We start from the raw sequence: 14701 nt of genomic DNA, 5'->3' as shown, positions 1-14701 counted from the left end.
CCAAGCCTGTGGCCTTTTATCAGCGTTGCAGAGCCCCAAGCCTGTGGCCCTTTATCAGCGTTGCAGAGCCCCAAGCCTGTGGCCTTTTATCAGCGTTGCAGAGCCCCAAGCCTGTGGCCTTTTATCAGCGTTGCAGAGCCCCAAGCGTATGTGAGTAAATGTACTGCGGGGGAGCAACCTAAACCCTCTGGATCTCTCAGGACCCTCCGGTCTCACCTAGCAGTGCTATAGAGGTGGTAGTTTGGCCTGGTCTTTGGGTTGAAGTATGTATCACTAGTTTGGTTCAGTCCCTTACCTGGGTCTTTTAGTGTGGGATGCTGGACAACCAGACAGAGCAGCACTCCTGGGGTGGTTTCCTGGACAATGACTATCCTGGACTAAAAAGCAAGATCAATTACGAATATCCGTTGGAAATGCTTTTTAGCCCAGGATTAGGTTATAGTCTGGGTCCGTAACCGGCCCTTGAAGTTTAAGTCAGTCTTCCAAAGTGTATTAGGTGTGCACCATGGGAAGGCATTACAATGCTGTGCGTGTGAATGTGTTTTAAAATGTAAATGGTGTTTGGTTTTGAGGATGTGTGACGGTGTGTGAGTGATGGAGTGCTCTTGAGATTATGGCTGCTTTTTAAATTATTTATTTTATTAATAGGATTTTTGAAAATGTTTGCATTGTAATTTCAGAAAATGTCTAATACACTGTGTACAAAACATGAAACACCTTCCTAATATTGAGTTGCCCTCAGAACAGTCTCGATTTGTCAGGGCATGGACTCTACAAGGTGTCAAGTGTTCCACAGGGATAATGCTCCATGTTGACTCCAATGATTCCCACAATTTTCAATTTGACTGGATGACCTTTGGATGGTAGACCAAGTTGCTTTTGGTTTTGGTCCACCAGCTTCAAACAGCTGTAAAAAAATATATATATATATCTATATTTCGCGACGATTTTAGATGGTACAATGATTCCCGACACTATTCAGTGCTTGTTTTCTCGCAAACTGAAATTGAGCGAAGTGTAGAATATTTGCAACTAGGAAATTAATCATTTCCACTAGATAACACAGCCACGAAGTCAGAACAGTTTTCCCATTTTGACAACAGATTACGTTCCGGTGGGAGAAATCAGTAGGCGAATATCACAGCCAATCCCAATCCCAGCTAAGTGATACTGTGAAACACTGTCATTCCACTATTAGCGGCAGATATATTATGGACATTTTCTGAAATTACAATGCAAAAATTCAAAGAAATCCTGTGTAGCAGCTTTAAAGCTACAATATGTAACTTTTTTGGGCGACCGGACCAAATTCATATAGAAATGTGAGATCATTCCTGTTGAAAGCAAGTCTAAGAAGCGGTAGATTTGTTCTATGTGTGCTATTTCTATGCTTCTCGTTCTAAAGTTTTGTTTTTGCTTATTTTACTTTCAGTTTTGTACACTAAACTTCAAACAGCTGAATATACAATCTTTTTGATTATGTAAAATATATTTCAAAGCGGTTTAGATGGTACAGTGGTTCTCTACAATGACTGCTTGTTTTGTCACAAACTGAAATTACACAAACTATTCTAATTTTAGCAACCAGGAAATGATGGAGCGGTTTCTGTGCATCTTTTAAGTTAATTATTTTGTAAACAGACCTCCCGTTTGGAATGTTATTTTGTGCAGACTATATACATTTTTCCACTACTTGAACTTGATTTGGGATCTGAGTGTGGGGTTGAATGTTTTTTTTTATCAACTGTAATATATACACGTGTGTGTTGTACATCTATATATCAGAGTTTGAGGATTTTTATGAACTGAAACATATTAAAGATTTTATTTTTATTTACTGAACTGGAAGCCTGTGTTTTGCTGTGCAAGTCACCACTTGACTGAGTAAAATGAATAAAGATTGTTGATGGAGTTTCAGGCTGGATCATTCCCATAATTTCCCTTAATCAAACTATGGGAATTTAGCGCAAAAAAAGTTTCAATATCATTCTTGAGTCCCACTATCACCAGCGCATTTTGGACTTCTAACCCCTGTTTAAACTGTGTCTGTTTTTTAACGGGGGCAGAGCCAGAGCGGTGTTTGAGACAAGGGCAGATCACAAAAATGGTTATTCTCGTGTGTAAAGTCGGAACGGTTTGAGCTACAAGGTATTATGACCATCTGTAAAAAGCTGACAAGTCGTGAGAAGGTACGTGCTTCTTCTACATAGAAGATCATAGGAAATCCCAGGACTGTGTCTATAATACTGTAATAAGCTCACATAGTTGCTGTCAAACTCAACTCCACACAGTTGTCACTGACTAATTGGATATTAATTTCCCACTGAGCAAACATTTGCTGTACTTACAGGATTCTTATTTAAAAAAATCTGGTTTTTGCTTAGCAGACCTTATTTGTGTATTGACATTTGTCAATAAACCTCATGAATGCCACTGTTTGTCATTGTTTAGTTTTTTTCTACTTGTAGCCCTGGTTGTCCTGAAAAGACACGGGTTAAACACTTCAATGTGAGGCTAAATATGAGTGCAGAGCAAGCAGATGAATGAAAGTAGTGAATTTCTGCTTTTTCACTGTGGGAGGCCTAGGACAAATGGAGCTAATAAGACTACAAAAAATATGTGGCTGTTAGAGGTCATAGCAGTTGGCAGGGATTGGTACATACAGTGTTAACTTGAATAACTCATCCATAACACTGGAGACGCAATGAACTTCAACCTCATTTCCTTCCTTTTATTTGGCATTTTTCAAATGACCTCTCGAGCAATCTCTCAATGTTTCTACATTTGGATAGAATGTCCTTGTACTAAGAAGGCGTAGTTTGGTCGCTTCAGTGCCTTCTCTATGAATCAGATATCAGTCTCATGTAAACATGAGAATTGCAATTGACGATGAGTGATTGTCAGCTGTATATGCATGTTGCCCCTTTCACCTTAAGACTCACATTTCACATATGGTATTTGCAGTGTAGATTTGGGTTGTAATATTGGGCTGGTCATAGTGTTGTGTGATACTAGTGAGACTGTTCCTACTACACTGGGATAAAGTTGATTTGAGGCATTAAGACTTCATCTATGGGGCCTGTCGTAGCTGCAGTGAGAGGGCGAAGGGGGGAGGAGGGCAGTGCAGGGTGTGGTGGAGAAGGGAGGGGAAAGGACAAGGGTCAATGGTTTGGTTGTTATTATTGGATCTGTCGGGTGGCCCCGTACGACATGCCAGTCTGGCTCGCCCCTTTGTTGGAACCCATCTGCAGGCCAATCACACCCTTCCCCGCCTTCAACTGGTCGTCTGTGAACTCCCTCCGGTTCTCCTGGGCTTTCCTGCAAGGGTACATGGACAATGAACTCAAAACACACACTGGCACAGCACAATACACACCCCAGCTCTAAACAGCCCCAGCACTGACTGAATACACCAGCAATGCAACACCATCACTCTTCACATTTTTCTAAACTCACTTGAAGAACCAGTTGGAGTCTCCGCGGTAATTGCCGTCATCCTTGGTGACAGCCACACTGCCGAGGGACATGAGTGTCCTCTGGACTGCAGCCAAATCCTTCCCTGTCACCACAAAATCACAGCAGGGTCTTTAAGTCCACACACCGTAGCTACAGTACACCACACCGTTGTATGTTCCCCACACCACATCCGCTGTTATCTGTGGCATATGTAATGCCCTGTGTTGTCATTGTTGTGATTGTTTGATGAGATGGGCATGCTTTGCGAACCTTCCCAGAGGTCCACGGTCTGGAACATGTCGGTCTTGATGACACCGTAGCTCTCGGCAGCAGTTAGGAACTGTGAGATCTGCTCCATCTGTTTGAAGGCCATGCTTGAGCTGGCTATCTTCTTGATGGGCTTGTTGTCCTTATGCAGGCTGTTAATGAGCTCACACAGGACCTGGGGAATAGGAACATAAAGACAAGAGTAAGAGTATGTTGGCAGAAAATAACCATCTGTACCGTCATATACTCTTGTGGGGTCCCCCAAGGTTCGATACTTGGCACATTGTTGTTTTTAAATGTACAGGTACATGATCATAATCTGATTTCCAAAGGGTTTGTTTCTCCATTCTCTTTGCTGATGACACAAATCTTTAGACTGAATAAAGGTGGTTCAAATAAATGGCTAATATGAATTCTGAATGCCATTAAGTTGAAATGTATGTTTCATTCTGAGGGGCATTGGGTTGGTACTCACACATCCATCCTTAAGCCAGTCCTGGAAGCCCAGTTTGCCAGATTCGGGCTTCCCAACTCCAGATCCACACTGGGCCACAATCCACTGCACCAAAAGCTCCTCCACCTCAGCGTCGTACTTCTTGTCAATCTTGTCCTGCACCACACGGCTCATGCCATAAGATGGACCTTTGTTGGCCATGCCTACCTGGGGACCCTTTCCCACCGAGAGGGATAGAGGGAGAGACAGTGGAGTAGTACAGATATTAAATAGAGGAAATATTGATATTTATGTGAGTGAAGGGAGTTGCTCTGTGATAGGGTTCCCCCAATTAGTGGATTTTATTTGGCCCCCCAAATTGTCAGAGATTTTTTAAAAATGTGTTTATTGTTGGACATAAAATACTAAAAACACCAGCCAAGTGATTTGAATTTTGATAGAGCGATATACAGTATGTAATTGTAAAGCGAGGTTTGAAATTATTATATTTTAGTCAAATATTATACCCAGTTGAGCTTCTTGCGGTCAATTTGCAGTTTACAAATGATTTGTAATTATGTTCCGGTCCCCTGACCATCCGCTGAAGAAAAAATCATCCTGCGGCAGAATCTAGTTGATGATCCCTGTTCTATGATGTCTGAGATCACCTTGATCTGGTATTAGACGTGAAAGTATTCCCTGGTTCAGATGACATTGTCACATTGACTATGTCTAATGTATGAGTTTCCATATCAGTTGTGCCTGTATGTACACTCATTTGCATGTCACTTGTGCTATGATCTGCTATCATAACTAATACAAAGGGACTCCTTTTTCCATTGGCCTTTGGCTGGAACAGATATTACCTTAGTTGCAAGTCAAGCCATTTCCAACAGCTCTGTGGATATATAGGCAGATTCGCATGCGGACACATGCACACATGAAGACATTGGACAAATGGCAGATTCACTCACAAACAAATATGCCTGCGAACACTTACACACACACACACACACACAGATGTCATGCATTTATAAAGGCGTGTAATTGAGCCGCTCCCTCCCAAAGATGATTGTCTCCGAATGCACACCAGTTCAGCCCCTCTGCATTAATTACAGAACTAAATATCAGGAGCCAAATTGCTGTACAATGGGAGCCCTAGAATCAGCAGAATCTCTCTCTCTTTTTGTATCTCTGCCTCTCTCTCTTAAACACACTAGGCGTCACCAACACCATTGCTTGCAAAACTGTTGCTTTTGGGCCAAGCTGCCAAGTGCAAAGCCCATATCAGTGCACTCTTGTCACCTTGTTTGCCATCTTGATGTCAGGATACCACAACGTGCCTGGGGGTTAAAGGTCAAATGTTAAATGTTACCACCTGGAATTCACCTTCATCCTGATTGGACGTCATGCGGGGTCCTTCCCCAGATTGCTGTTGGATGGGGTAGCCAATGGCAACAGTAATGTAAGATTTGGTCACTTCATCTATGTCTCATAAGGAGACAGTTCCCTTATCTACACAAAAGAGTTAGGGTTCTTCGGCTGTCCCCATAGGAGAACCCTTTTTGATTCCAGGAAGAACCTTTTTGGGTTCCATGTAGAACGCTCTGTGGAAAGCGTTCTACATTGAACCCAAAAGGGTTCTACTTGTAACCGCAAGGTTTTTAACCTGCAACCAGAACGGGTTTTTCAAAGGGTTCTCCTATAGTTACAGCCGAAGAACCCCTTTAGATTCCAGATAACACCTTTTTTTCTAAGTGTGTATTTTCACAGTTGGAGATGATGCCGAAACAGATCTCTCGCTCCACCCAACTACTCACACTCCACCACAAGGTCAGCGTGGACCCTTCCATGCCTAGTATTTGAACGATAAGCTCAAAAAACACACGTTATGCGCCTCCACTTCCTCATTCCCATACTGACTCTTCAGTGTAAGTCAGACAACACTTAAGAGAAAACGTATCAATCAGCTGCCATTAACCTAGTTTTCTGAGCCAGCAGACATGCGTTGAACATTGGCATTAAGAGCATGTATCTGTGTCACCGCATTGTTTTTGATTAGGAGCCATCAACACACAGCCCTGGACTGTCTGACACTGGGCCCAGTCACACATTACTGCTGCTCCACCATCCAAAGAAGTAGACCAAGGCCCAGTCCTTCTAGACACTATCTGCCAACAATCCAGTCACATGATTATGAAGCCTTGAAAATACAGAAACTTGACAGGTTTTTTAGAGTTTCAAGCTGCTCAGTTGTTTCATGGTACCTTAACCATGAACTCATAACCATAAAGACAATAAAAGTGCCTAATATTCCCCACATCCTCCTCCTCCTCCTCAGACCACGATAAGCTCCCAACCTCACCGTAACACACACTCAGTCAAACCCTCGCACAGTGCATCATTATAGAAACATTACAGAGGAATGTGAGGAAGGTCGGGCTGCTAGCCATGTCATTACTTCTCCCTCCAGTTGGTCTAGACCTATGCTTCATAAACAAGCATTTTGACCATCAGAGATAAGACTGCTGTTCCTCTGTGTGCCACTGCCAGTACAGGTCACTGCCCTCCACAGAGGGGATATGGATGGTCTGAGATCTCAGTTCACATGGGACGGGACCCTGGTTCCATTATGGTATGTATGTGTGCTTAGGAACCTACTGTACTGTTGGGTTTGGCATCAGGCCCTGTCTCTGATATCTCCAGAACAGTATGTCAGGCTTGCTTGTGGGTTGTCTCTCTGTGTGTGTGTTAATTACGTAGCTATGTTTCTATTTTGACCTGATTATAGTGAGTTCTACATTTGCTAGGACATGTAGACTATGTGTTTGGAGTATTGTCATTCAGCCTCTGAACTACATGTTGCTTCTCAACTACTGGTACTACAGTATGAAACCGTGTCCACTTATCCTAATGAAAATATGACATCACCATCTGTCGCTCCTTTCATGTCTGTTTTACTTCTGTGTTTCTGTCTCGCCATGGTAACACAGCTGGCTGTCTCGCCATGAAGCACAGTTTGAAAGCTGTGGTCTGTGAACTGTGGCTAAAGCCATGACGTAATGCCAGCGGCGCCTCAGTGCCACTGAAACGGAGCTCAAGGTAATCTTATCTCCTACTGCTGCTGGTCAGCCTCTGGGACTTTACTCCTGCTACTGCTAGGCCTACTGTACCGTAGATAACTCCACAGCTACTGAAGCTGCTGCTGGTCAGCCTCTGGGACTTTACTCCTGCTACTGCTAGGCCTACTGTACCGTAGATAACTCCACAGCTACTGAAGCTGCTGCTGGTCAGCCTCTGGGACTTTACTCCTGCTACTGCTAGGCCTACTGTACCGTAGATAACTCCACAGCTACTGAAGCTGCTGCTGGTCAGCTAGCCTCTGGGACTTTACTCCTGCTACTGCTAGACCTACTGTAGCGTAGATAACTCCACAGCTACTGAAGCTGCTGCTGGTCAGCTAGCCTCTGGGACTTTACTCCTGCTACTGCTAGACCTACTGTACCGTAGATAACTCCACAGCTACTGAAGCTGCTGCTGGTCAGCCTCTGGGACTTTACTCCTGCTACTGCTAGGCCTACTGTACCGTAGATAACTCCACAGCTACTGAAGCTGCTGCTGTAGTTCTCCAGTGTTATCTCTCTGTCGCTCACAAAAACACTTCTGTCCACTCCCAGCAAACATTAGGCTGAGAAACCGTATTGATTAATCGCATATAATCAATGAAAGCTGCTGTGTTTCTGTGTTATTTGTTTGCATCTTTGTCTGTCTGTGTGTGTGCGTGTCTTTTGTGTGTCTGCCGTGAACTTTTGTTGGCTATTGAATTCCTAGCCGAAGCCCATGTATGGCAGTCAGTCATTTGCAAGTGAAAACTGAGCTATGCAATTGTGTCTGTTACAAGAGGAGCTGCTGTGCTGCCTATCCCAGATCTCTCCCCAGGACCAAACTGGTCAAACTGTTTCTCTAGTACCTTTACATCTTTGTGACTGATTCGGATGGTTATTCTACAGTAGAAACACCCCATCTCATATCAGAACTACATATCCCATCCCTCTCAGAACTACATATCCCATCCCTCTCAAAAGGTATGCTCTAGCACCCGGTACCCCATTGACCAAGACATCAACCACATAGATTATTAGTTTAACTATGTGTGTCTATTCACACACACAGTCACACAGTCACACACAGGATGGAGTATGAGACACACAGACATACAGTATGGAGGATTAGAGAAACAATGAAAACATGGTTAGAGAACACAGTGCTCTGACAATGTTACTTTTCTCAAAATCGATGACATAGCTGACAGACAGCCATATGCGTCTTCTGGCTCTGTACACTCAGGATAAGGCTTCCATCGTAGGGCTGACAGACAACCGTCTCAGCACAGTGTTCTTCTGACTGGAACCTAAAAGCAGCGACAGTAAAGAGATATACTCACTGTGTTAAAGTATGTAGCGAAGAGTCTTTCCTCTGTACAAGCGCTGGGTCAGGAGGTGTGTGTGTCCGTGTGTGTGTGACTGACTGTTTGTATACTTCTAGCTCCAGCAAAGTCCTCCCTCGGAAAAGTGCTGGCTTAAAAGGACCAGACAAGCTGAAATGACTTCACTTCTCTTAAGCCTCGTATACACCTTGTGCTAACATGTGAGTTTCATGATCTCATCAATATGACCCAACCACTATTTGATCAAGGTTTGTTGCGTCTACACATTGTATTAAAATGTCCGTCCACTGTGTCCTCATTGTGACCAAATTAACTGGTGCCTCCCAATATGCTAATTATTTGACAGATATTCTTTCAAAATTATTTGTATGTATTTACGGAAGCCATATGTCAATGGTGCTACCTGTCAATGATTTTAAAGGACGTTATAAGGATTATTTAAATTGTTTGACCATCCAGAACTGTTTACACATGATTGATATCCAGACACAATGCGTGTCTGACTACCTCCAGAGGTGGTCAGGAAGATCTGATCACTATCAGATCACAATGTGTCTTTTATTCTACACGTATCTAAAAATCGTGCACAATCAGAATGTGGACTAGATCAGAACTCAAGGCGCATGTTAGCACCATTTATAAACAGGGCTTTAGCTAAGAAGGAGAGAGTAAAAAGGAAACCACCGCCTTAAAAGGGCATGGGCTTTCTGTCTACTCTCCTTCCATCCCTCCCTCCTCTCGTCTATTACTTTCCCTCTCTCCTCCCCTCTTTCTTGTTTTTCTCTTTTTTGTTGTCCGTTAAAAAAGTGCATCCTTATTTGGGAAGGCCTGTTCAGTGCGAGGGGAACTCTGCCAGGAGGCCCTGGATTGGTCAGCAGGAATACTTCAAATACTTCACCACATCACTCCATCAGCAGAGTGGAGAGAGAGAGGGAGAGAGAGGAAAGAGAGAGAGAGGCTCTGCCTGGGAAGAGAGAAAAAGAGAAGGATGGAGAGATTGAGAAAAAGAGAGGCTTGAGCTAGAGGAGGTGATGAATAGGTGGTGTCGTTAGGGGCCCATCAGGATATCAGGCCCGTGGATAGTGGCACAGACTGTTACAACAGACTTTGTCCATTTGGCCCTAATACATCATGTTAGCACCACATCTGTTCTTTCCTCCTTCATATTTCAGAAAGTCTGTTATTAACTTCAGAAATTTGCTGAGGGAGCGAGAGAGAGGAGGGGGAATGTGTGACCACAGAGATGGGAGGGCCGTGCGAGAGGAGGAGGAAAGGGAGGAGGAAAGGGAATCTGAGGTTGAGAGAGATAAATGAGTGAAGACAAGAGTCATCTCACCATCAGAGCAAAGCAGACCTTTTATGTCCAGGATGCTCCTCAACTGGCCTGCTGAGTTGTGTTTGGGCAAACGTGCGTGTGTATGTATGGTGAGAGAGAAATGGGTGTGGGGAAGAGAGGATGTGTGGATGTCGTAGTTAGTAACACATTCCCTTCTTATTACCAACACTCCTTCTCTTGCCAGACTCCAGTAGTGTAAACTCACTTTGCCTCACACCCAATGCCAACCATTGTTTCCTACATTAAGTCAGTTGTTGGGGTTTCTGTGTCTCCTCCCATCTCACCAAGGTATCACTAGCCCGTTTAAACCTGGTGCTAACATGTGCCCTTTGTTCTGATTTTGTCCACATTCTGAATGTGCCCACATTTTTTAAGTGGTGTAGAAGATTAAACGACACATTGTGATCGGATCTTCCTGACTACTTCGGGAGGTAGTCAGACACGCATTGTGTCTGGAATCTGGAAATCAATCAACCCTAAACGTACCTGGATGGTCAAACCATTTAAATAATCATTATACATCATTATATAAAATCATTGACAGGTAGCACCATTGACTTATGGCATCAGTAATTCTCTTAAAAATAAATAAGTCCATATTATTTTGAAAGAATATCTATCAAATGATTTGAATACACGGAAGCATCAGCTAATCTGGTTACAATGTGGACACACTAGACGGATAAGAGACACATTTTAAAATGCAATGTGTAGACGTGACAAACCTTGATCAGATAGTGATTGAATCATATTTATCAGATCGAGAAACTCACATGTTAGCGCATGGTGTAAACAAGGCTTTTGTCTCAATGTGTCACCAAGGTATCACTGATGTCATTGGGCTGCCCTGACCCTCTCAGGCATGCTGATGTCACAGACAGGGGATTCCATGTTGAGGACATGTGGAGGTAGGGATTAATTGGTCGTAGCGCTTCCTTATACAGTTATTACCATAGAATAATCAGTTATTTTGTTGCATCTACTCAAACTGAAATTATAATTGAATCCTTTGTCATTATTAAACATTTAGGAATTAGAATTTTCCCTCGGTGCTTTTTCCGCTCCAAGTGGTTTTTCTTATGAAAAGATACCGTGCACCTGAATTTCTAGGGAACACATACCTGGCATGTGTAGGCTATATCTTTTAAAATCAGTGGAATAGTTCAAGAAAGACCAGCAGCCTCAGTAACCAGACTTAGTAAAACACAAAGGCCTTCAGATATGTAAGTAAGCTTTGGACAAATTCACATTTTGTATTTATATATAAAGCGCTTTTACATCAGCAGATGTCACGAAGTGCTTATACAGAAACCCAGCCTAAAACCCCAAACAGCAAGCAATGCAGATATAGAAGCACGGTGGCTAAGAAAAACTCCCTAAAAAGGCAGGAACCTAAGAAGAAACCTATAAAGGAACCAGGCTCTGAGTGGTGGCCAGTCCTCTTCTGGCTGTGCCGGGTAGAGATTATAAGAGTACATGTCCATTAATGCCAGATCGTTCATCAAAATGTTCAAACGTTCATAGATGACCATCAGGGTCACGTTAATAATCAGAGTGGTTGTAGAGGGTGCAACAGGTCAGCACCTCAGGAGTAAATGTCAGTTGGCTTTTCATAGTCAAGCATTCAGAGATCTAGACAGCAGTTGCAGTAGAGGGAGAGGGAGAAAGAGAATAGCATAGCCTTGCTATTGAGAAAGGTTGCCGTAGGCAAGTGGAATCTGAGCTGCACTTCCTAACCTCCTGCCAGAGAGAGGAGAGAGAGAGAGTATAAAACAGGTCCGGGACAAGGTAGCACGTGTGGTGAACAGGTCAGGGATCCATAGCCCCAGGCAGAACAGTTGAAAACTGGATCAGCAACACAACCAGGTGGACTGGGGACAGCCAGGAGTCATCAGGCCAGGTAGGCATGGTCCTAGGGCTCAGGTCCTCTGGGAGGGGACACATAGAGAGAGAGAGAGAGAGAAAGAGAAAGAGAGAGAGAGAGAGAGAGAGAGAGAGAGAGAGAGAGAGAGAGAGAGAGAGAGAGAGAGAGAGAGAGAGAGAGAGAGAGAGAGAGAGAGAGAGAGAGAGAGATGGGAGAATTAGAGGGAGCATGCTTAAGATCACACAGGACACCAGATAAGACAGGAGAATTTCCCCAGATAGGACAGACTGACCCTAGCCCACCGGCACATAGACTATTGCAGCATAGATACTGGAGACTGAGACGGGGTCAGAGGACACTGTGGCCACATCCTACGATACCCCTGGACAGGGCCATCCAGGCAGGATATAACCCCACCCCCTTGGTCAAATCACAGCCACCACACCACTAGAGGGATATCAACAGACCACCAACTTACTACCCGATTACAAGGCTGAGTATAGCCCATGAAGATCTCCACCACACGAACCAGAGGGGGCGCAAAACCAGACAGGAAGATCAACCCGCTGAAGTCGAGCATAGCGAAAAAAGCCTGGCACGACATGACGCGCCCCTCCTACAAGTAAGCTTTGTCCGTGCAAGAATAGCCCATTGGGCAGTAGCCTACTGTTTGCTGTGTGAGGCAGTTTTAATGTACAAGTACAACTCCTGGAAAGGATGTTAGTCTGTATCAGGGCCTTACCCCCAATACATCTCCTTAATGTTGATTGCCAAGCAGGTCCCATTTTTAGAGTCTTTGATATGACTCGACCAGGGATCGAACCCCCAATCTTCCAGGGTGGTAGGTAACCACACGGCCACTGATAGTTACATATAAATACCTGGTTATTGCATTGTGAAAAGTCCTATAGAAGCTCAAAATGTGGCATTGACCTCTGATCCTTCACAAAAAAAGCACGAGACGCATGACCTCTCCACTCTCTTACTCAGTGCCGCAACGGACTATATTTGAGCCCGAATGCTGTTGTACAAGCTTACTTCTTCGTCCCAGTGCTCCCGCCTCACAATGTCCCCGCGCGAATACAGGTAAACTCGACATACTGCTACGTATTGTATCTATTACCATTCAATAATCATCAATACATTTATTGAAACAAGACGGATCTGTAACCGTATCCATATTATCATGCCAACGCAGCATCCTCTCATTCACTTTAAATCCCAGTCCGCTGGAATAATTGCCATGTCTGTTTAAACCCCCACACTCTCTTGAGACTTTAAAATGATGTGTGTATGTGCGTGCGCCTGTGCATGTGTGTGGGAGCGAGCATGTGTGTGGAAGTTTGGCATTTGTGTATGCGTGCGTGCATGCATACGTGTGTGTAGGGTCATACGTTAGAGGGAGTTTACAAGAGTGGAGGAGTTTGCTTACATCCAGGCACTCACTGGTTTATAATACATTCGGATAAGCAGTGAGAGACAACAGGGTTACACAATGACATCAGAGGACATGTACAGTATGTCATCCAATATCCCCCATAATCTCTCTAGCTCAACATCTCTCATTGCTCTTTTTCAATTTCAGGAAAAATCATATTTGGGGTTTCATGTGCCCTCTAGTGGTCAAAACGAGTCAACAGTTAAACAGTACACAGTAAGTGTATTATGTATCTGCGGTGGCTGGTAAAATTACAGTGGGGCCTATTCAATCAAAGCTGATTTCTGTCTGACATCATTTGACCCATTGCATTTCTGTTCAAAATGTTGTATCAAGACTGCCCAAATGTGCCTAATTGGTTTATTAATACATTTTCAAGTTCATAATTGTGCACTCTCCTCAAACAATAGCATGGTATTATTTCACTGTAATAGCTACTGTAAATTGGACAGTGCAGTTAGATTAACAGGAATTTAAGCTTTCTGCCCATATCAGATATGTCTATGTCCTGGGAAATGTTCTTGTTACTTACAATCTCATGCTAATCACATTAGCCTACGTTAGCTCAACCGTCCCGCGGGGGGGACACACCGATCCTGTAGAGGTTTTAACCCTTTTGGGGGGGATTATAACAGGCCTTCCAATCAAGTTGTTGTTATGTAGACTACTTTACATGATTTGATGTTTGTAATCACTGGGGTGGAATCCAAAACACATTGGTAAAACTCCTCCAGAGAAATGGGAGAAGCAACAACATAACAATCATACCCACCTTCACTCTTACCTGTGCCAATGGTGAAGATCACAGGCTCAAACTGTCCAATGATGTTGAAATTGAAAGAACATAATTCATTCAGGTAATAATCCACCAGAGAGACTGAAAAGTCATCCCAATATTAGCGTGCCCAGTGAGAATTGAAATCAGAATTCACAATTTATCTGCTTTCCACAGTGTACTAAGCATGACGCAACAATGCTACAATGGCAACTATGAAGCATCACAATGTGTCCCACTTGCTTTGATCTGAGCAGAGAGTGAGTTCTATGAATATAATTGTTTATAATTGTCTCTCGCGCAAGAACCTGGGGGACGAGGTTAGGCAGATAAAGACATATTCTTTACTGAAATAGGCTACTGCCAATCTCAAAGGGTCTCAAACCATTTCAGCAGCACCATGGCACTGTTCACCAATGAATTGACATGTCGAACTGTAACACACTCACACAGTTGGTTGATACCAATGTCATTGTTATTGTAGCCAATGTAAATATGTTTTCCATTTCTCTGTTTGATCTCATTCTGATGAAGGCGAAGATGGAGGAGTACAACAAGTATTTTTTAGAGCGAGACCTGCGCTTTTCCCAAGAGCTTTGCCACCTTTCCCCCATGTAAATCCTATTTACCTAATTCAAATGTCAGCCTACAACACGTGTTCTTGTTACATGCTTAACTTGCAAAC

General features: G+C 43.5%; 1 protein-coding gene across 2 annotated transcripts; it reads right to left on the bottom strand.

The window, feature by feature from the left end:
* Positions 1-2705: 2705 nt before the first annotated feature.
* On the bottom strand, positions 2706-8864 carry LOC139549742 (transgelin-like). Of its 2 annotated transcripts, XM_071360457.1 has the most exons (6): positions 8601-8740; positions 5462-5499; positions 4199-4393; positions 3727-3898; positions 3457-3559; positions 2706-3318 (listed from the first exon to the last, which is right to left on the bottom strand). In XM_071360457.1, exons 2-6 carry the CDS (start codon positions 5471-5473, stop codon positions 3180-3182), a joined length of 621 nt encoding a protein of 206 aa, XP_071216558.1. In that variant the 5' UTR covers positions 5474-5499; positions 8601-8740; the 3' UTR covers positions 2706-3179. The 2 variants fall into 2 exon arrangements, with proteins under 2 accessions (XP_071216558.1, XP_071216559.1); XM_071360458.1 differs by lacking the exon at positions 5462-5499 and having other exon boundaries at positions 8601-8864.
* Positions 8865-14701: the final 5837 nt, after the last annotated feature.

The sequence above is a fragment of the Salvelinus alpinus genome, chromosome 22 (assembly GCF_045679555.1).
Source record: "Salvelinus alpinus chromosome 22, SLU_Salpinus.1, whole genome shotgun sequence".
NCBI classification, from domain to species: Eukaryota; Metazoa; Chordata; class Actinopteri; order Salmoniformes; family Salmonidae; genus Salvelinus; species Salvelinus alpinus.
Note: the sequence above shows the minus strand (reverse complement) of the source record. Positions and strands in the feature narration are given on the sequence as shown.